The sequence below is a fragment of the Spinacia oleracea genome, chromosome 3, assembly GCF_020520425.1.
Source record: "Spinacia oleracea cultivar Varoflay chromosome 3, BTI_SOV_V1, whole genome shotgun sequence".
Lineage (NCBI taxonomy): Eukaryota > Viridiplantae > Streptophyta > Magnoliopsida > Caryophyllales > Amaranthaceae > Spinacia > Spinacia oleracea.
This window is the reverse complement of record NC_079489.1, coordinates 2,685,346-2,708,808: the sequence shown is the minus strand read 5'-3', so window position 1 is coordinate 2,708,808 and position 23,463 is coordinate 2,685,346. Positions and strand designations below refer to the sequence as shown.

The 23,463-nt window shown below is 36.8% G+C and overlaps 1 protein-coding gene across 1 annotated transcript; it reads left to right on the top strand.

Annotated features, from left to right (window-relative positions):
* Positions 1–1,106: 1,106 nt before the first annotated feature.
* On the top strand, positions 1,107–23,091 carry LOC110784171 (tripeptidyl-peptidase 2). Its single transcript, XM_021988603.2, has 34 exons — positions 1,107–1,646; positions 3,387–3,465; positions 3,716–3,789; positions 4,674–4,783; positions 4,900–4,980; positions 6,351–6,437; positions 6,550–6,692; positions 7,876–8,026; positions 8,112–8,234; positions 8,497–8,580; positions 8,713–8,900; positions 9,023–9,197; positions 9,296–9,417; positions 9,512–9,591; positions 11,010–11,068; positions 11,726–11,880; positions 13,098–13,276; positions 14,182–14,294; positions 14,387–14,557; positions 15,527–15,655; positions 15,759–15,859; positions 15,947–16,064; positions 16,414–16,493; positions 16,640–16,712; positions 16,908–16,993; positions 17,079–17,130; positions 17,201–17,335; positions 17,482–17,550; positions 17,636–17,728; positions 18,479–18,574; positions 20,232–20,330; positions 20,605–20,697; positions 20,837–21,010; positions 22,737–23,091. The coding sequence occupies exons 1-34, from the start codon at positions 1,277–1,279 to the stop codon at positions 22,893–22,895; spliced, it is 4,101 nt and encodes a 1,366-aa protein (XP_021844295.1). The 5' UTR covers positions 1,107–1,276; the 3' UTR covers positions 22,896–23,091.
* The last annotated feature ends 372 nt before the right edge of the window (positions 23,092–23,463 follow it).

The following is a 23,463-nucleotide window of genomic DNA, read 5'->3' as shown; positions in this document are numbered from 1 at the left end:
TGTAAATTATTTCGACATGAGTTTCTTAATCTAATATGTTTTCAATTAGTGTTCAATCAAGTCTGACAAATTTAATGTTCTAGAAATTTGATTTGATTTGTGTACGTTAACATTGGACATACCTCAAGATAAAGCATAGTTCGAGTTTTAACCCTTTAATAATATACGAAGTATGTGACAATCTCATCATTAATTACGGGAGGGAATAATATAGAAAACATAATTAAATACTCCATAATAAACATGAGTTCTTAAAATGTCATCAACATATATCATCTCATAGTTTAAGATGAACTATAATGTTATGTAGAAATAATTTACATCGTAAGTTATGACAAACATGCTATACGATGTAGAATTTTGAAGTTGTCTGACTTGAATTTTGTAAGACCCGCTAATAGTCCAACTCAAACAAATTTGATTTAGGCTTGGGTTAACCATTAGATGAAAGTATTGGCCTATACTAGCTGTTCCTAACACAAGTCCATATGATCGAGTTTTGGGTATGGAAAAACCTCAGTTGGGAAGGATGTTGCCCATCGAGGTAATCGTGCAAACTCGTGACGGATATTAATCCATTCGTCGAAGGTGGTGGAAACTGCTCGTAGCAGAACAAAAAAAAAAAATGTTTATAACATAAGTCCACAATTAAAGATGGTTGTGGTCCAGTTGGGTCGTGCTGTGTCTTGGCCTGAATGAATCGGGCCCACGCCAAACCCGCTTGCTTCTTGTTAGCCGAGACCAAAATTTTCAAAAAGGCAGCACATGCACGATTCAAACCCACGTGCCCTCTTGTCCGATAGGGTGGTACCTTCGTGCCTAAGTCTAATTTCACTAAAATTAACGTGTTTTGTCGTGCTTTTTCTAAAAAGTTGCCCGAGCCCAACCCACAATTTCGTGTTTTGTCAGACTGTGCTTTTTTTACTTGTCGTGTCATACCTCGGCCCGACCCAACATGACCCAACCCAACATGACCCAACCATCTTTTTACGTAACCCACACCTCCTCCATGAATGCAGCCCAAAAGGACCCTTTAGGAAATTCACATTAACGAAAGGACAAAAACATTAGTTTCACACTTTCACACATCTCAAAACCATAAACACAATCCAAAACCATAACCCCCAAAAGAAAAGAAAAATCATTCCAAAAAATTCCCATTGGCTAATCCTCCTTTAGGTGGCGTTTTCCACCACCCACCACCTGTCACCGCCCCATAACCACTCTCTCACCACCCCATCAAAATTACCAAACCACCCTCCACCGCTAATCATAAATGCAAAGCCCATTAACAGTAAATGAGTCATGTCTGACTAACACTTCCACTAAACTCCTCCGATTACAAACTCCATCATATTTTGCATTTCTAAAATCAGCATCAAACCCCAGAAATTTGCGAAAAAGAGGAGAGAGAAAATTCAATCACACTAATCTCACCACCACCACCATAACTACTACTGTTAGGGCAATGCCTGCTACTTGTTCGACCTCCATTGAAGCAACTTCAGGTGGCAATCTTCGTAACTTTAAGCATACTGAAGCCTCTTTTCTCGCTTCTCTCATGCCAAAGCGAGAGATCGCCGCTGATAAGTTTCTTGATGCTCATCCTCACTTCGATGGCCGCGGCGTCCTCATTGCTATCTTCGGTACTACTGTCACTCCATTTTCTTTCAATTTTATGATTTCTTTATTGTTCGAATTTGTTTTTGTTAATGATGCATGAAGATCAGATAATCATACTACTTAATTAAATAATGATTGTTGATTTGGTCGGTTTTTTCAATTTTATGAGTTCTTTATTGTTTGAATTTGTTTTTGTTAATGATGCATGACGATCAGATTATAATACTAATTATTGATTAATGATTGTTGATTTGGTCGGTTTATTTTTTAATTTTCCAATTTCCAGTATTATACAATGATTTGTTCGATTTGCGATTTTATTTTTTTGGTTTCTTTTTGGTGAAATGATGATGTTATTGAACCTATGATTGCTGACACGCCGAATTGCGAAGTATAGGTTGTTATTAGAAAGTTACCATTTGATAAAGGAAAATAAGAGGCATCACACTGCTGATTTTATTACGATTTTTTTTTGTACTTTTATTATTATTAAGAAGTAGAAACTGGCATTCAGCTTAAGTATATTAGTACTCCGAATATTCAAGTGTGTTGCTAGAATTAGCATTTCGGGTGATGTATGCGGTTGGAACATGGAATAGTTGTGACATTGTGGCAACTCTCGCAATTAAGGATGTGATTTGACAAAGGAAAAGAAGTTGCATCATATTGCTAATTTATTACGATTCGAGAACCTTTTTTTTAATATTTTTTCTTTATATTAAGAAGTAAAACTAGCATTTAGCTTAAGTATATTATTAATTTTGGTGTATGAAAAGTTGAAAACTCCGATATTCAAGTGTGTTACTAGAATTAGCATTCTTTGTGAGGTATGCGGTTGGAACTTGGAATAGCTCTGACATTGTGGCAACCTCTGGCAATTAAGGATATGCCATGATTTTACTAAATAAACCTTTCGTTATAGTTAAACCAATGCCACAATATTCGGTTGGTCATTCAAGAGAAGCATAAAGACCAAAAAGAAGTATGATCAAGAATAAGAACTTGATAAAATCTGCCTAGTTAATCAAGATATTTTTGTTTCGGGTGTATATAACTTTTATTTATAACTTGCTTTCTTTTATTCTGTGTTATTCTTTAAGATGCTTTGTTCTCAATACTTTGTACATTCCTTTGCTTTTACTAACATTCCTTATTTTAATGTGCTAAACCTGACGAAAACTACTATATCCCCATGATCTTTCTACCACCTCCTCAAGCCAAATTCTTACATGCTCTCAAATGTCTATATACATTCAACTTCTAATCATCTAATGTTATACAACTTTATCAAAAAAAAATGTCACTCTGCATCTCGTGCATTCGAGCACTTATTTAGTGTCGGTGTGTCAAATTTAATTTGCCTGTTAGTAGCAAAGCATATGATCGTGCGACTTTTTGAGCAGTGTATAGGTCCGAGAAAGTATATCCCATCTTGGAGAGTTGACTCTCAGGGTGTCATAGACTCGTAGTATAAACTGTTACTACTTTCGAAAAGGTGGCAACTATTTTGACATCCCAAAGTAACATGTGACGATTATTTCTAGATGGAGTGACTATTGGTGAAGTTTATGGTGGTTGTTTATCACATGACATTTGTTGATGGCTTAATTATCCAATTGCGATGCTGATTGGGAAATAGTTAAATTATGTGTTTAAATTATGCTTATTGGTGTAGCCAGGAGTGAAGGAATCGGTTATAATAGATTTTTGTGCTTAATTATTTCAGTATTACTTATTGATATTGAATGGTTGTCTATAATTAGATTCGGGGGTGGATCCATCTGCGGCTGGTTTACAAGTAACTTCAGATGGGAAACCTAAAGTTCTGGATGTCCTTGACTGGTATATCTAAAATCTCTTAATGTGGTTTTTACTTTTTGCTCTTTGTGACTCTCTATTACGAAACTTTTTTGGATCAACTGGGAGATTAACGCAGTGGATAAGGGGGAAAGATTGACCAATGTTGAGTGCTATGAAGTTAGTTAATTAAAACATGTTTTGATCTTGTGGTGATTTCGTTCTTAAAAAGACACTTTGTGTATTCTTTTGGAATTTAGCTAATGAGTTGTACATTTCCGCTACATTTTCTCAGTACTGGTAGTGGGGATGTTGACACGTCCACTGTGGTGAAGGCTGATGCAGATGGCTGCATTTGTGGAGCTTCAGGTTGGTTATTTTGTATAGATGACTTGGATGTGTTGTGATACAATCAAATAGCTATTCTTAGTTTACAGTTGCATACATAAATTCATTTGTTCATTTATCTTATATTTCTGCTTTGGTTTAATATGTTGTATAAACATGTTTCATGCCTGGTGTATGTTTTCCATGTGTGCTTCTGTTTATTCATGTGCACTTGTGCGTTAGAAGAAATAATTCTTTCTGCTTTCCCATAGCATACACTAGCTCAACTTCTCTATGCGACATTTTCCTTGTGAATTGTTGATGGACAATGCATCCTTTTAATTGTTTGGATGGAACTTTATTGACGTCAAAGTTTTAGGGGTCATATGAAGAACAATATCCAAGATGTTTTGGTGCATTAGACATTGCACTTTGGTCATTTTAAATTGTGCAAGCACATGATCTTGTGTCATTTTCAAAACCTTGATGGAAAATATACAAACTAGATTTGTGATGCAATGATGTGAAATTTTTCTAGTGAATAGTTTTAAAACTACAACATCTGTGATTCTAGTTTCCACAACTAATGAATCTGTATCCTGTTCTAAATTTTATAGACATTTCATCACATCGTGGAGTGCTTTCCATCCTGCTGTTTTATATTATTTTGCATTATTCTAGTCACTATACATTTGCATCAGTCTGTGGTACCATGTGTGGAACCAGTCATGTTATCATTTCCCTTCCATCATATTTATCCAAAATTTTGTGGTTAAATTATCAATCATCTCTGCACTATGATTGGTTCAGTGCTACCATGACCTGTCCCACATACATCTTGGGTGCGTCATGAAGACTTTGGATTCAAGTAATCCTTTTTATGATGATATATTTGGTTTCTTTCTTTCGGATGCAAATATGAATAGGAGCACCGTTGGTTGTGAATTCTTCATGGAAGAATCCGTCCGGGGAGTGGCATGTCGGTTGTAAACTGGTTTACGAGCTATTTACTAAAGATTTGACATCCCGTCTGAAGGTATTGCCTAATTGGAACCTCTTTTTTTTGTTTCCTTGTGTCTGGTGGATATTTAATCTAGTTACGTTAAGAACTCTTCAGAGTATCCCTTCTGAAAACGTCTCTGTTATGGGCAGAAAGAGAGGAAGAAAATGTGGGATGAAAAGAATCAGGAAGCAATAGCTAAAGCTGTAAAGGATCTCTCAGAATTTGAACAGGTTCTTTTATGAGTCCTTCATTTTTGTATCTATATTGATGCTTAGTAGTTGTACCCCGCATATGTTTCTTTTTATCTTGGTTGGAGTGTAGAGGATCTTATTTTAAGTACGTCCGAAGATGATAAGCAGCTGTCCAATTGGCACTTCATATATGCCTCCACCCTCCTTCCCCAAAGAAATGAAAAATGAAAATTTTGCGTGGTACTACCTCCGTTTCATAAAGAAATTTACAGTTCTATTTGCACAAAGATTAAGACAAAAGTAGAAAAGTTGGTTGAATATAATAGAATATGAATAAAGTAAGAGAAATTTGTAAAAGGTAAGTAGGTGTAAGAAAAAAAATGAATAAAGTAAGGGAAAGTGAGTGGAAAATTGTAAATATGGTGGGGTAAGAATGGTAAGGTAGTAAATTTTCATGTCCAAAAATAGAATAAAGCAAAGTGTAAAGACCATATGAAACGGACTAAATCGGAAAGTGTAAAGATCATTTTGAAACGGAGGTAGTGTATGCCTAATTCCATGTTCTTAGTTTCTTTTTAAAAAAAAAAAATTTAAAATCAAATTTGAATTTCTTTCTTCATGATATTTATATTCAGAGACTGATTTTTCCATGCATTAGAAATCATGTAAGCAACTAAAACTGTAAAAAAATTAGCTCGACCATTACCCAGCCCTTGGGTAGTGGGTTGTCAACAAAAAATTATGACCAGAAAACCGAAATATCCGGACCTGAACAACCTGGAAAAATTGGGCCTAGTCCACCCCTCTCTGTTTTACCAATCTGACCAAGAAGGCAAGAACCGTCTATTTCTAGTATTGAGTGATTTGAGAACTTTACCTTCAGAGTTCAGATGTTATGTTGCTACTGCTGGGCTAAACAGGATTTAGGTAGGACATAGAAGTTAGAAATCATTTTATGATTATACTTTGCTATAAATGACTATTTTATTATAATGTGTTACTCGACACGTATATTTTGTACTTGTATGTTTTTGTTAAGATACGACTATACATATTGCACTGAAAATGGAAATTGAAATCTCTTAACCCATTGGGTCGACTTGGAAAGTCACCAACCTGAAATTCTCAAACCGGATCCGACCAACCCGACCCCTTTTGACAAGTCAGGTAGCAGCCTATAAAATTAAGAGCATTCTGTAATCTATTTGGGTAATCTTCTTGTTCCGTAACGTAAAGCTGCTTCCAGAAGCTAGTGGAAGATTACAAAACCCGAGACTTCAAAAAATTCAATTTGCTTTATGATATTCCATTTATTGAGATGTTTCTAGTTCTTTTGCACTTTCTTTCTCTATTGTGAGTGTGAGTTTGGTATTTGTGTGAAAGTTAGCTGATTAAAGCTCTTATTACAGAAACATACAAAGTTGGAAGATCCACACCTGAAAAGGTTGCGTGAAGACCTCCAGAGCAGGGTAGACTTCCTACAAAAGGGAACTAATGTAAGTATAAGGTCTCTTAGTTCCTTCAAAATAAAAGTATAAGGTCTCTTAGTTTCTTATCATAATTTTCAAGTATAATATTTCTGTTTTGATTTGACCTTTATGTATTCAGAGTTACAATGATAAAGGGCCTGTAATTGACGCTGTTGTATGGAATGATGGGGAATTATGGAGGGTTGCTCTGGACACTCAAAGTCTTGAGGATGAACCGGGCAAGGGGAAACTTGCAGATTTTGTTCCCCTCACGAACTATAGGTAGTTATATTTTAGTATCTCTACCGGACATACAAGATTGAATATTTTCTTCTATTATATTGTATTCTTTTCAATGAAAAAATTTGTTATTGAAAAAGAATAGTGTGTGAGACTCTGGCCCATTTTTGTGTTGTGGGTAGTTGCCACACATTACTTTCTAGAATCTAGGGTCTAGAATAACATTTGAGAAATTTACCAATATGTCTCCTTCTAGTGTGCTTTATCTTTTATCCTCCCTATTTTCGTATTCGATGCCGTTGATGACATTTAGTGCCCTTTCTGGGTAGGATGTAGATACCACTTATTTCTTGTTATATTGACAATTTGCACGTAGCTGCTGTTAACCATCCTCACTATTGAGCACTTTGTGAAATTCCAAGGTCACTATCCTATGGATGCTAGTATCCAATTTAGTACTTAAATGTACATTTGAGATTGAAAATTGCACTTTTTGGTACAAGTTGCACCATATAATCTTTTCAAGCAAATAAGCAATTTAGTCATTATTTGGGTGTTATTCACTTAGTATATTTTCCCTCGTTGGGTAGCTGATTGATTTTGGTGTCTGTTTGACACGTGATCCGTGATTCATCCCAAAATCTTCCTCTAATAGGCAGCTCACTTAGAATTTCATGTTATCGCATGGTTATCTTGATACCCCTTGGTACACCTTGACCTTTTTATGAATAGTGGGTAGTAACCTCTTAACACCTAAAAACTAATACATTATGCTTTTTTTTCCCAGAGGGGTCATTTTGATACGATTTGTAACAGCTTAGCTCCTTCTTGGGTTGCTGGAAATTCCTCGGGCGACTGTCCACCTGTCTACAGTTTATTAAAATGGGATACATTTACTTAGCATGTGCGTTTTGGTATAGAAAAGTGCATCTTGTTGGTATAGACTATAGGTAGTACCATCAATTATCAACCATCATGTTTGTGTTAATCACATTAAGAGTGTAAGGAGTCTGCTAAAAGAAACCTAATCAAAATAGTACTTCATGCTGAGTCTGGATAGTGGAAAGCTGGGAATAACTTTCTAGAGAAGTGCCACAAAGAATCAAGAAACACTACTCTTCCCTGCAAAGACCCCTAGTCTGATAAATATCACCATCCTTTTCCATCAACAAATCTAATGGAAAGCCATGTAAGCTTATATCTCTATGTTGCTCATTGATGACAGGACTGAAAGGAAGTTTGGCATATTCAGCAAACTAGATGCTTGTTCATTTGTGACTAATGTGTATGAAGAAGGGAATGTCTTAAGCATTGTAACTGATTGCTCACCTCATGGAACTCATGTTGCAGGGATTGCCACAGCTTACCACCCCCAGGTTGTGTTCTTTTTCCATCTCATTATATTGATATCACTTGTGTTTCATCATCTAATTGTGATGGGCAATTTTGCTATCTATATAGGAGCCCTTGTTGAACGGAGTTGCACCAGGAGCTCAGATCATTTCATGTAAGATTGGCGACGCCCGCTTAGGTTCAATGGAGACAGGGACAGGCTTGACTCGAGCTCTCATTGCAGCTGTGGAGGTGAGCTTTCCTCTTGTTCTGCGTGTTGGGTAGAAAAGAAATGTGTAAATAGTTTATTCATTTGAGGGTAAGTAGGTCTTTTTCATTATAAATGTACGTACTTATTTTCCTTTCAGTGAAGTACAGTTAAAATTCGAATTTGGATTTCCTTGTTACTCTTGTATAAATATCGAGATACATAATGTGTTTTCTTCTTTGCTGTTGATATCTCTTGCACTTTGTCTTTTAATAGTATCAATGATATTCATTTGGTTTTTTGTAGCACAAATGTGATCTTATCAACATGAGTTATGGTGAAGCTTCGTTACTGCCAGATTATGGTCGCTTTGTTGACCTAGTTAATGAGGTTATTTTTACTACTTATTGCTCTGTTTCAATAGTGTGGCAACTCATCTGTTCTTCATTTTGAAGTATGATTTCCATTAATCAATGCTTCTCTCTCCTGATGAACTTGTAATGTTTTTGTTTGCGAATTTAGGCTGTCGATAAGCATCACTTGGTATTTATTAGTAGTGCTGGAAATGAGGGGCCAGCTTTGAGCACCGTAGGAGCACCAGGGGGTACCACGTCAAGCATCATTGGAATTGGTGCTTATGTTTCTCCTGCAATGGCAGCAGGAGCTCATTGTGTTGTTGAGCCTCCAAGTGAAGGGCTGGAGTACACATGGTAAGGTCCAATGGTTTCATACTTTCATGCACTTTGGCAACAATAATAATTTTGTGAATTTTCCATTATCAATGTTTTGTAGTTAATATTTTTGAAGATTTGAGTAGATGAATGTGATGCAGGTCTAGTCGTGGGCCAACTGCAGATGGAGATCTTGGTGTCTCTGTAAGTGCTCCAGGCGGGGCTGTAGCACCTGTTCCAACATGGACCCTTCAATGTCGAATGCTCATGAATGGAACCTCAATGTCATCTCCATGTGCTTGTGGTGGAGTTGCATTACTCATTAGCGGAATGAAGGTTCTTAGCATGCATTATTTTGCTTACTAGTCCTATTTTGAAGATGTATTCTTCCTACTGTACTGATTTCTCCTTGAATCTTCTACTTTTTCTTTCAGGCTGAGGGTGTTCATGTTAGTCCTTATAGTGTGAGGAAGGCTATTGAAAACACATGTGTTCCCATAAGTAGTTCTCCGGAGGAGAGACTAACCACAGGGATGGGACTTATGCAAGTTGATAGGTTAGTGTCCCCAACGCAAACTTGAGTTTAATTTTTATGCTATGCAATCCATTTAACGTTTCCAAATATGTATCATGGATCTCTATTTCTTCAGGGCATTTGAATATATCAGACAATCAAGTGACATTCCTTCTGTTTCGTACGAAGTGAAAGTCAATTTATCTGGAAAGTCAAGTAAGGCTCCTTGCTAACTTGCTGTTTCTTCCCTTTATCGGCTCCATATAACTTTTTCTTGTTAATCTACCACACTTGCCAAAATAATGTTCATAACTTCTCTGAGATCTGTGCCATCAACTTTTCTTCAGTTTTTCCATTCACTACTGGAGCAATTATTTGGGTGGACTACCATACTCAATATATCCCCTATTCTCGTTGCTCCAAGTTATAATACATGCCAACTTCACTCTTGTTACACTACCATTAACGTAATCTGTTTATTTTCTTCCTTTGTTTGACTGGGGGTACCAGTTGTATCGACATTCCTTGACAAGTGTTCGATTTTAGAAGGGGTATTCTTGCCTGTTGGCGAATAGATCATGGGATAAGGGTCAATCTGGGAGATTATGTGCGCTTAGCAGGCACAAGTGAGGCCGACAACGAGAAATCATGCTTGAGGAGACTTTAGGGGAATTGGGATGCTTTAAAACTAGTGGTGACACAATATCTTAACACAACACAAGTATTAAAGTAGAGCAACACTATGTAGAAGGTTTTGATTTCTTTCATTCGTTGTCGCTGTAAAGAGGCTTAATTTGAAAGTTTAAGAAACTTCCAGTTAACAGGGGATAAACAAAAACATAACAATAAAATCCGAAGCCTAGAAAACTTAAGAAAAGTCCTATATAACAATAGAATCCAAAGCCTAGAAAAATAAAAGAAAATCCTAGACAACATTAAATAAGGAAAATATAAGGGAAGGAAGGTTGGATTCTAACATTATCGTGCAGACAAGCAAGTCCACTTAGATCTTGTGCCCGCAACTATTACAGTGACATGTGACCCGAACATTGCTTTGAAAGAAGTGCTGGTTTAAATGTTTAATTGATGCATTGTTATTTGTTATTTCTTCTTTAGGGTGCTACATATAGCTAGAGAGAGAGGTGCATCTGCAGCGTGTTTAGCATTGAAATTGAAACATTTAGGCTTCTTCCAGTGAACCATTAACAGCTTATTTGTTGTCTCTGATACCACTTGAAAACTAGCTCTTCATTTGTATGTATGCATGACTTGCTCCTACCTACTACTTTTTTTCTTCTGAAACAGCACCTGCGTCCTTGAAAGTCAAAAAAGGTATTTATTAGCATGTATGCACTTGATGGATTTCAATTTGTATGCAAGTGTTTATCGTTGTGTAGTTATTTCCTTTGTTAATTATTATATCAGCTTTTGTGCTAGTTAAGTGTTATATCTTCTATACTAAGTGTCACCTTTTTAGACTGAAGCATGACTGGCAAAAGTGGTGGGATGTTTTTCATGTTTGCACTGACTTAAGCTTAGTTATGCGTCGTGCTAGGCCTTTTCCTGATGTTCTACTCTTCATTATCTAAAGAATTTGGCTGTCCATCTTATGCACAATTCACTTTTGCTTGCAGCACCTACATATCGAGGCATCTACTTGAGAGAGGCTAGTGCCTGCCAACAGGCTGCAGAGGTGAGCCAAAATAGGATGAGTGTTGTAGTTTTATGGGATATTTAATTGACATGCTGTGTTTGGTATATACTACATCCTTCAACCTTGGCAGGACTAATGATGGTGTTCTCTTTCAGTTCAATTCAATTTTGGGTGTAAAAAGTATGTCTGGGAATGTGGCTAGGTGTGAGATGCAGTGAGGATAGCGTGGGCCATGTGGCATTCTTCTTCTTCTTAAATGAAAAGGATTATATTATTGAGACGTTGGGAGTATTCATATTTGGTTGAGGGGGGGGGGGGGGTATGTGCCTCGTGAGCGTGCTGTGTCATGCCTGAGTGAGTCGTTCCCTCGTGCATCACACCTTTGAAACCCTTAGTGCCTTAAAGCTCCTCATGTTTTTCAAAATCATGATTTCTGTTTCTGTAAATCAAGAGGCAACAACGTTTCATATCACTTTGTTGGTTTCATGAATAATTTTTGTTAACTCTACACTTGAAAGTTAAAGTCCTAGCAAGATGGCATTTAGTACAGCAATTTCTCTTCCTCTAGACACCAAATTGCTAATAGCTATTCCATTATTTCTTTTTTTAATTTTGATAATATGTTTCATGTTTATATTTAAAGCGTTTATTTTATATGACTTCATTCTTCAGAATCTGATTTAGTCCTCTTAACAGTGGACAGTCCAAGTTGCTCCAAAATTCCACGAGGATGCGAGTAAGTTAGATGATTTAGTTCCCTTTGAGGAGTGTATAGAATTGCATTCCAGTGACACTACTGTTGTCAGGGCTCCTGAGTATCTGTTCCTAACTCATAATGGGCGTAGCTTCAAGTTAGTGACTATCTTCAACCTTGGATCCCCCCCCCCCCCCTCTGGATTCCTTCTCTTTCACTTTATTTTCTTGCTTTCTTCACTTGTATATCTGTCAGCTGTATTTTGTGATTTTTAAAGAAACATTTAGAAATTCAGAGACATTAGACATATACTTCACTTTTATTAATATGAGCTTAACATGTATCCCATCTGTTTTTTTCTTCTACTTACTCTATTTGACTTGGCTGATTTGCAATTCCAATGCATAACTTTGACCAAAAAAGTTTCAATTATCAATTTGCACAAGTTATAAATGTTGTTATTTTGAAACTCTACATAATTACATTTGTTTTTGTATATCAGCTAAAAACATGGTCAAATAGGATATGTGAATAGTGCACAAGATCAAACTGGAACGAGTAAAAATAAAACGGAGGGTGTTTTAGGCATTAGGTGATTAGGATATGGATGTTGATCAAGAATTTTTAGTATATAGAACAGCGTGGGCAGGGGAGTAGCCATAAGCTTTGAAGTGCAGAGCAACCGGAAATTATTTTGTTTAGAGGAACTTTGGACAAGAAATTGTTTGGTTCCAAAACAACAGATTTTGAAGGCATTATAGAACATTACTTAAGGTGTTGTGTCTTCAATTCAGTATTGGTTGGTAAATGTCACTCTTTCAGTGGAAGAGCCAGCCCTCGTAATTGTCACTCTTTTTATAATCAAATTATGATTCTTTTACCTCCTTTGTGGCCATCTAGCTTGCCTTCTTCTTCATCTCTCTCTCTGATGTGCGTATGTGTGGCCGTGTGGGAGTTCTTCTTTTCTTTTTTTGGGGGGTGGGGTTGACTTTTTGTGTAGCCTAATGAAGAATAGGTTATAGGATCAGGTTCTTGGCCTCCAAATTGCTTGTGGGGTCTTGTACACCAGTTATTGCTAGCTCGTAGGCGACTATGTGATGAGGAGAGAGATTTAGAGAAATAAAAGGAGAGACCCATGTAGTGAGGACTGAGGAGTAGTAGAGAGAAATCATATACAAATTGCAAAACTTCCATATAAGCGAAACGTTGCAATGTTAAAGGAGAAGAGGAAGTTTATATTTATGCTTAAACATTTTTGCTAATTTTTTTTTTTTATGTTTATTGATTTTTATAATCTGAACATTTGTAATAATATTCGTTTTCCAGACTGATTCTGGAATCATGATTTTAAGCTTGTATTCTTATTTCCTGCAGCGTGATTGTTGATCCCACAAATCTTGAAACTGGGTTACATTATTTTGAAGTCTATGGAATTGATAGCAAAGCACCTTGGCGTGGTCCTCTTTTCAGAATTCCTGTGACAATCACGAAGCCCGTGGCTGTGATAAATTGTCCGCCTGTGATTTCTTTCACGGGCATGCAATTTTGCCCAGGTACCCCTCTCTCTTCTCTCTGATTTTCTCCTTGGTAACTCTTCAAAATTGTCTCTCTAGTGGTCATGCTTGCTCCGTTGAAACTCTTTATCTGGTGGGTGGTGGTTTTAGGACTCTTTATCTTGAAGGCAGAGTTTATATTATTTCCCTAATTGTTTTCTTAATTGGGTTTTTTGTCACCATATCAGGAGGTTTGTCTAGATGACCTCTATAAATGATTATAGTATGGAAATTGGAGAGTTGTTTCCAAATAACTTTGAGAATAGAAGCCATACATCTTTGACCATATTGTTTATTCTTATGCCTGGATCTACCTTAGGCCATATAATGGTGAAACCAACTATTGGTTTCATTATAACAGAAAGCTATCCAAAACTGCACCAAGTATAATGAATTGATTTAGGCTGTTTTGAGCGGCTTGAAATAAGTTTGACTTTCGTATACGCACTATCGACTTTTTGTTGGGTGCTAATAAGTTCGTAAAAGTCTGTACCCCCAAGTATATTTTTGTTACTACTAGATTTTCACTTTTAAAAAAAAGTTACTGTTAGGAGTTTTTTTCGTTTCTTTTTGGGAATATAGTTATGATTTTGTTGTATTGTTTTTGAAAGAGTCTTCTGCGTAAGTGTCTCTGCTTAATGACGGTTAAGACTGAAGGCTATGTTTATCCTGCCCTTCCCAGATTTTACTGTAAGGCGATGGTTCTCGTTGACCGTTGTTATATATTTATATTCCATATCTTGCTTGCTGGAACTGGAAGTAGTACTGTACTAGTTAGTTGTCAATATTCATTGATGCAAATGATAGTGAGGTATTGGATTTCTATTTCTCTTGTCTAGATGTACATAATTCCGTAACTTCTCCATCTTTCTAATCTTGTCTCTTTCCTTTTAACATTTCATTAGGTCATATAGAACGGAGATATATTGAAGTACCTCTTGGTGCTACATGGGTCGAGGCAACCATGCGAACATCTGGGTTTGATACATCTCGCAGATTTTTTGTCGATTCTGTACAGGTTTGGAGAAATATTGAACTGTTTGCTCTGAGTCCTTTTTCAGAAACCAAAAAACTTTCTTGTGATCTATATCTGGTTCAATGTGCTTGCAGCTTTCTCCGCTTAAAAGATACATGAAAACAGAAAGTGTGGTCACATTCTCATCTCCGTCAGCTCAGAATTTTTCCTTTGCTGTAGAGGGTGGTAGGACAATTGAATTTGCTGTAGCTCAGTTTTGGTCAAGTGGAGTAGGAAGTCAAGAAACAACAACTGTGGACTTTGAGGTATAACTAGTCTTCTTAGTTTTGCAAAGGACTGAAGTTTTATACTATTTTTTCCCTGGACCTTGGGATTCTGACTCGCCCTTGTGTTTCTCTAGTTGACAGGTCAATGTTTTGATTTAGCTTGCTATTTTATGTTTCATATTGCCTTTAAGTACATAATGTAATGTATGTAAACAAGTGAAGTTGTAGACACATTTGTGAGGAGTCTTTTCGAGCTTATCGAATATGTGCTTGAAACACCCAACTTTACCAGAGAGCTCACATTCTTCCCACTCCTCTCTTGGTTGTGAAAGAGATAGATTTGACCCATCACCGAACAAAGTATTCCCAGATAATTAACTCTTATCTATTTCCAGAAATTTATCCTAATTGTACACAAGCAGGAAACCAAAATTTTGTATCAAAATTAACTTGATTCCAACAAGAATAACCTAGAAATTAACATGGTTTACATTGATTGTTTATTTTATTTAAGCGTCTCCCCTCGTCCCTTGATTTTCTTTATACACTCTCTTATTGCTGTCCCAAAATTTCTTCACACTTCTGTTTTGAGTTAAGTGATGTTTCTCTTCATCAAATGAACTCTTTTACTCTCAGCATGCTAAAATTTCTTTTACTCTTTTCTCTCACTATCTGCTTCCATTTTTTTAATTGAACTTTTATCACCATTCTTAACCTCCTAGCCAACCCCAGTCCTTAAGTGTGAAGAAAATTAAGAGATGAAGAGAGAAATTGACAACAGACCTAAATATGACCCATACCAAAAATAATCTGAACTGAACCAAATGTCTCGTCTTAAAAAATGGCTCGAGCTGAATCAACTCGAACTGAACCCGGGTCAAAACGACCTGTCTGTAGTTCTGCAAGGTTTAACTTTCAGCTGTATGCTTTTTCCAGAATACCCCATGATCTCGGTTATGTCCTAGTCTCATCACCCTGGATAACAAATTTTTTTACGCAAATGTGCAGATTGCTTTTCATGGTTTCAAAATAAAAAACGAGGAAATAATTCTTGGTGGGAGTGAAGCTCCGACAAGAATAGATGTTGGAAGCCTGCTATCATCTGAGAAACTTTTCCCTTCAGCTACTCTAAAAAAGGTAAAGATTGTCAGAGTTTGTCGAGGCAGTGATTGTTTTTCTACCCTCCCCCCCAATTAAATTTTGATTTGATTAAAATGTGATTTGTTTGTGTACTATATAGGTTAGAATTCCGTTACGACCAGTAACGACAAAACTCCGAGCTCTTCCAACAAGTCGGGACAAATTACCATCGGGGAAGCAGATTTTATCCCTTACGTTAACGTAAGTTTTACATCAATTTACTTACGTTATTACCTGTCTTTGGGTTTGACATTATTGTGTGTTATCTGTGCCTCTATTGTTCAACAGTTACAAGTTTAAACTTGAGGCTGGAGCTGAGATTAAGCCTTATATCCCTTTACTTAACAACCGCGTTTACGATACAAAGTTTGAGTCTCAATTCTATGTGATCTCAGATGCAAACAAGGTTAGCACTCTGTTTATATCTCTGTTTTCTATGCTCTGTGTTTAAGTACAACTGAGTAATGGCTTGTATTGACTGTGGAACACTAAAGATAGCGTTTTTGTTTGAAATTGTGTGTATTCTTCTCTTTCCCTGAAAAAACTCTTGATAATTCCGGTTTCCAGATATTAGGTTTAGTGTAAATATGATAGAAACGTTGATTTTGGTGCCAAAAAAATCATTACTTGAAGCTACCTAGTGGTTTCGTTAATGATCATTTATATTATGATGTGACTTGTATAAATTCCGATTCACTTAGCTTCAACTAGTTTAACACCTTCTCTCCCTTTTCATGCGATCTTTGTGTTTCTAGCGTGTTTATGCCTCGGGTGACGTCTACCCAGAAGCTGCAAGTGTGCCAAAGGGTGAACTTACATTGCAATTATATTTAAGGTGAAGAGTTATATATTTTGGGATGCAATTATTCTTTGTATTAGTAAATGGCTAGTCATAAACTTTTTGATTTTGATCTGAAATTGTTTGACAATATTATCTCTGCAGTGTGTATTCATCTCTCACACAGTTCTATTCTTCCTCAGGCATGACGACGTGCAGCTATTGGAAAAAATGAAGACTATGGTAATATTTATTGAGAGGACTTTGGACAACAAGGTAATATACCTTTTCTGTCCCTCCTTCATGAAGTCCTTATTTATTTTGTTGCCACCATGATTTCTTTGTAAAATTTTACTTATGTTGCAAGGATTTAGCTTTGGTAGTTTGGTACCATATGGCGGTGGGTGATGTGGTGATGTGAAATTGCTTTTATATCTGATATGCTGGTTTCTATTTTTTATTTTGATTCAGGAAGTCATCCAGTTGAGCTTTTATTCTCAACCTGACGGCCATGTGACAGGAAAGGGCAGCTTCCAGTCTTCAATATTGGTTCCAGGGTATGCTTACTAATCTGAGAGGCTGTTTTCCTCCAGCTATCCTTGGGACCTTGCTCCTTCATCTTCTTGTGTTCTGTGATTGCAGATCAGAAGAAGCTTTCTATGTTGGTCCTCCATCCAAGGAAAAACTTCCAAAGGTATGGAGTCTTGTACATGTGAATTAGTTCCATAATTTTACTGTATTTTCTCATTGCTTCGTCTCTGTAGAATTGTCCTGAGGGATCGTTGCTGGTTGGAGCAATTTCATACGGGAGGGTATCTTTTTCCGGTGAGAAAAATGGAGGAGACCCTGAAAAGAACCCTGTTCCTTATCAGATATATTATGTGGTCCCTCCCAATCAGGTTGTTAGAAATGCATTTTGAATTTAAAATTTGAATGTTCTTGTTATGTTATGCAGATATTTTTTATGCTCAGTAATACCAATAAATTTCAAATTGTGTCCAACTTAGTGGTCTCTTAACTTGTCCATCCATACTTTATCTGATAGCCTGTTGAAGATAAAAAGGATCTTTCAGTATCAGCTAGCAAGACTGTAGCTGAGCGGATCGAGGAAGAGGTATTTATGATACATTATAATGTCTATACTTGAGAATCAGTGGTACTTCTATAATTATTGCTGACTTGGGTTTCCATCTCATTAGGTTAGAGATGCGAAGATGAAAGTTTTGACAAGCCTGAAGCAAAGCAGTGATGAAGAGCGTGAAGAATGGAAAAAATTATCCGAATCATTAAAGGTAAAATCTACTAATTTCTTTTCAGAAGCTGTCTCATGCAGTGATGCATACATGAGTCTAAGAGGTCGCATAAATTCGATAAGGAACAAGGAATGCAACAAAACATAGCTGGAAAAATGGAAAACAAGTGTATTCCTGTTTGGTTTACCTAGAGTTGCATATAGATATTATTCTGTAGTTGTCAAGGGATCTGTTTTTCTGGAGTCTTCCCATGCAATAATTTCTCTCTCTCTTTCTTTTCCTTTTTATCTTTTCCGCTCATTTGATGGAGGAACAATGCTGGTGCTTACTGTGGACCCCCCCCCCCCCTTTAAATAAAAAGGTGAAATAAGCCATTGCTAAACGATAATTTTCTCACCAAAACCACATTTTCCATGGTGGCGTGGATGAAAAACCTTTTGTAATGAATGATGTTGCTTATAAATGTCATCCTTTACTGAATTTATGATATACTGTGCTTGAATTATTTGATACAACTAACAATGTGCTCATCTAAGTAAATTCAATGAATGGTGTTGCTTATAAATGAATGGTGTTGCTTATAAATGTCATCCTTTACTGAATTTATGATATACTGTGCTTGAATTATTTGATACAACAATGTGCTCATCTAAGTAAATCCAACCCCCCACTCCACACACACCAAAAGCACACACCGGAAAAAACTAATCCTGGTATGATGATGCTTCTCAAAGGTGGTTGTCACAGATTATTTAATATAAAACTCGGTATGGTTCTGTTGCTTGACAGTCTGAATATTCGAGATACACTCCATTACTTGCGAAGATCTTGGAGGGTCTGCTTTCTCAAACTAACATTGAAGACAAATGTTCCCACTTGGAAGAGGTAATATTTTTTGCTGGTTTTTCTTCCATTTCGATTGCTTATATTTCCTTGTTGTGGTATTTGTTAATTAGGGCTGAAATTATACTACCCTCTTCACCCCAAGATAATAGGCTACAACAACAACAAAGCCTTAGTCCCAAAATGTTTTGGGGTCGGCTAATATGAATCGTCGTAGGAGATTTTCATTGTCACCAATCAAACCAGAAAGGAGCGGGAAGTTAAAAAATAAACAAGGAAGAGGGAGAAAGTGGAATTAATGAAAGTAAGATAAGAGGAAAATGTATATATATATTACAGAAAAAAAATATTATAAGGGATAATAAAATAAGTAAAGTTTAAAATAAATAAATAAGTAAAGTATTTCAAAATAGCATGTAAAAAAATAAACGCAATAAGTAAAAGTAAGAAGAGTCAAAATGGAAGCTGTATAAGTCAAATGAAGTCATCAATGTATATTCTCTCCCTCTACTCTGTCATATCCAACGCCATATTTTGCTCAATCTCAAGAAGGCTCATATCGTGCTCAATCACCTTCCTCCAGGTTTTCTTAGGTCTTCCCCTACCCCTTGCAATTCTATCACTTTGCCTCCATTTTAGCCTCCTAACCAGGGCATGTGTCACCGCCGCCTCTTTTTCTCTTTTAGTCTTTTTCGGTCTTCTTCTCTCTTTCTTTTTATCTCCTTCTCTAGTACTCCTTGCGTTCTTGAATGTTAGTCCTTTTGGAACTAAGACAATCCAACATAAATAAACTTGTCATATGTATCTCAATAGCATCTAACATGTGGGTAGGACCGTAGGAAAGAGAAATAATCTAGGGGTTTAATGAGAATAAAGGTTTAATTGAGAGTTAATAAGTGGGTCATTTGGATATCTATAAGGGTATAATGGGGATATAAATGTTGGACAAATAAAGAAAGATTCCAAAAAGGACTAACAAAAAAAACTCAATACGGAAAGAAGACTAACATTCATGAACAGAGGGAGTAGTTTGATGGGTTTTATTTGCAATTGGTGTTGTTTTTAGGGTAGGAGGTGTTGTCTTCAAGTGGTGTGCGTAGCTTTGGAGTGGGTAGAGTTGTTTTTGAAGTAGGTGGGGGAAGGTTAGGGTTTGTTCTTGGGGGTGGTTGAGGGGGACTTTCGAGGTGAGATGAGGGGTTTTGGTGGTGTGTGGGTGATTTTGTGGTAGATAGGGTGGATTTTTGGTGGTGTGGGTGATTTTGTGGTAGATAGGGTGGATTTTTGGTGGTGTGTGGGTGTTTGACGGAGGGTGGTTTCGTAGTGGTAGGTGGGTGTTTGAGGAGGTTGGGTGGTTTCCATTGAGTTGGAGTTTGTTCTCGATGGTGGCTGGGGTGGTGGTTGGGTGGTAGGGAGTAGGGGTAAAGGGAATCATTAAATTAGTCTAACGAACAACATAAAAGGGAATTAAGGTAGTCGATTGTCTTTCCCTTTGATAAATCCCCAAACAAAGCTCCCCCCTAAATCCACTGGTATTTTTTTCTGAATTCTGGACGACCAACTGTCCGAAAGAAGCACAAGAGTGAGTTATTCAATAGTTCAAATTATTTTAAGAATAAACTAAGAAGATTACTTTTTGCTTACTACATAATGCTTTGTGGTTCTGGAAGCTTGCTTGACCTTCTTTGTGTTGTGTTAGCAGGTTATTGATGCAGCTGATGAGGTGATTGATAGCATTGACAGAGACGAGCTGGCAAAATTTCTTTCACAGAAGACTGTTCCTGAAGATGATGAGGAAGAGGTGAGCTTATGTTAAAAGTGTCCCAATGTATTTCCGTGGGAGACATTGTCCCTTGATATGTCCTGTTTAATGTCATAAGTTTTTGGGATCAACTGCACAACCCATCAATTTTCTTTGCAGTTGGGTATCCTTAGTTTCTATCATGTCTAATGTATTTCTTATGCGCTGATTATACTTATATGTGACCTTGCTCTTCTCTACTCGGCATTCTTTTTGTTTCTATGTATTTTTCTTACCCCATTTTGAAGTTGGAAATATGTTTTTATTTTTGTAGAAAACCAAGAAGCAAATGGAGACAACGCGAGACCAGTTAGCCGAGGCACTTTACCAAAAGGGTGTAGCTTTATCCGAAATTGAATCATTGAAGGTGAAATATGTCTCTTCACATTGTACCCTCATATTTGCCTTAACATTACTTCACATGTACAGCACTACTATTGGTTGTCGAAGTTTTAATTTCTTAATTTGTAGTATGAAAATAAGAGAGTGTTTATCTGAGCTTGCAGGCAGAAAGTGTTGCAGCGGATTTGGCAAGTGATCAGGTTGGAACTCCTTCGGATGATTCATTTGAAGCAACATACAAGGAACTAAGGAAGTGGGCGGATGTAAAGACCGCCAAGTATGGAACTCTCTCTGTGATTCGAGAAAGACGTTGCAGAAGGCTGGGAACAGCTCTTAAGGTTTGCTGCTTAACCTTTGCTGGCTCTTGATTAGAGATATGCTTAAAATTCATTATCGCTAGTTGTATACATGTCTGTTTTGTCCTGGAATGAAATAACCTAATCTAAACCCAATCGGCCCTAACAATAGGACTAATACGGGTTGATATTTCACAATAACCTGAATCGGACGAAAGTCTATAACTGAACCGAATATCATATTCCAAATATGATACGGACCAAACCTGACTGAAGCAGTTGTTTCCATGCCTACAGCTGCTACTCTGAAATGTTCCTAATAAACAAAATCCAAACTGTTGCAAAACAATTTGAGGATACCTGATCACCTCAAATAAGACTGTTGCATTTGGGGAGTAGTTTTCTTTCTTGGCCTTGTAAGATAAGGTTCCACTTCAAAGCTCAAACTACACTCTTATTTGTGTTAGAAGCTAGTTACGGGAACTAGCTCGGTGGCGTCACCACTTCCCTGCTAGATTTGTTCAAAAAGTCTCATCTGAAATTCTATTATGGATGAAGCTCTTCACTTCCTTTCGATGAAGTAGAAGATGGCCATCCCGTTGTCATCCCGTTATCGCTTTTGGGTCAATTGGAAACAACCTCTCTGCAATTGCAGGGGTAAGGTTGCGTACATCTGACACCACCCCCAACCCCGCTTCTTGCGGGAGCCTCTTTGAGGCAATGGGGTAATGATGAAGCTCTTAAATGAAGAACTACTAAAAACAAGTCACTTTCAATCCTACACTTTTCGGTCTGAATAGAACCCCTATCCGCCTAAATTTTAGACCTATAGCACATCTGGACTGACTCGTTGAACACAGTTGGAAAGAAAACAACTTGAGAGTTAGCAGAAGCTACCCTAACACCCTGACATTTCAGTTTGAGACAATCCCTACCTAGAGTACCTACCATGTGGCCTCCTATTCCAATATATGCTAAAACATCCCTGATATATAAAACGATTCGAATTTGTTCACTTCACCTTATTTCAGGAACTTGTTACTTGTGTTTGGAAGAACCAGACCAGATCAGAAAGATTTGGACCAGACAAGATTTCTATTTCTTTTTTTCTTTTCTTTTTTAATTTCAGGTGGACAAAATATTTCCAGTAACTCCAAGTAGTATGCAAGCTGTCATAAACACTAAGGATCAACATAGAAAGAACTAGTTACTAAACTTCAAATTTATCTCTTGATATCAACAGAATTTTAGATTCCATACCCTCGTATTTGAAACGTTCTAAAATTCAACAATTCTAAGCAAGACTTGGTAATTAGAGACTCGTGCAAATATCCTGTCCCTTTGCTTACATCTTGTTGCTCCAAATTGATGGATTAATATATACGTAGTACTATGGACCCTCATGACTCTTGGTCACATACGAGTCATATGACATCTCAACCCAAACTAAGCATCAATTAGAGAAAAGAGGAAGTAAATGAAATGGATTAACCAAAGTATGTCAACAGCAGAAATGAAAGAGCCAGAAAGAATGTTAGTATGAAATAACTTATTTGGCGGACCGATAGCAAGGATTGCCGCTCGAAAGGCTTCTGCGTGATGGCGACTTGAAAAGGGGTTGGGGATTTTGTTGGAGAAGTTGTCCAATCTGGTTAAACAGTGTTGTGTTTTGAATAATGAGTAATGTGTTTGTAAAAAATACTTCAGAACTTTAATGGAACCTATATGTATTTGTGGTTGTCTAAACACTGTGCTACTGGTGCATCAGGTGTTGAACGACATGATTAATGATGATGAGCAGCCTGCAAAGAAGAAACTGTATGATCTCAAACTGTCCTTGATTGAAGAGATTGGATGGGACCACGTAGCTACATATGAACGACAATGGATGCACGTCCGCTTCCCACAAAGCTTGCCTCTCTTCTAAGGTTGTTACTTCTTAGTTTGCTTAGTTCTTAACCATTTGTTTCTATTTAGGTTCCTACCTATGAATTGAATATGTAAGGAAGTTGCATTGCATCCCCTTTAATAAAGGCATGCTAATTGTTTGTGTTCTGATAGATAAATTGTTAATACAAGGCATTCCAGCTTTTCCCACGTAATAAAAATCATGCTTATTGAAATCCTTAGTGTAGAACTTGGTTTATTATTTTGAAAATAATAGTATTTCTGAAAGGGGGATCTGTTTGTTCCTACTGCAGATTAGAACGCCTTATGTTTGGGTGAACCAACATAATGATAATCCAACTGTTAGTTTTCTTTGCATGCTTGCCTTTTAATCAAGCACGCACAAAATTATAGATTGCACAACTCTTTCAATCCTAAATATTTTCTACTTTTTTCGTTAATTCAATCACACCTTCTGTTTTAATTTGTGAATTAAAAAAATTGAATTTACTACGGATATATAATTATTTTGTGGCACTTTGAAATATTTTATCCACTTGCTAAAACTCTAGGACGGTTTGCTATTACATCATTCTCTATTCAATACA

Bases quoted from the DNA above. Each gene is read 5' to 3' on its own strand.
- LOC110784171 (XM_021988603.2), top strand. From the start codon at position 1,277: ATGCAAAGCCCATTAACAGTAAATGAGTCATGTCTGACTAACACTTCC. The intron at 16,713-16,907 runs GTAATATACCTT...ATTTTGATTCAG, and splicing joins AGAGGACTTTGGACAACAAG to GAAGTCATCCAGTTGAGCTT. The intron at 21,011-22,736 runs GTTTGCTGCTTA...CTGGTGCATCAG, and splicing joins GGCTGGGAACAGCTCTTAAG to GTGTTGAACGACATGATTAA.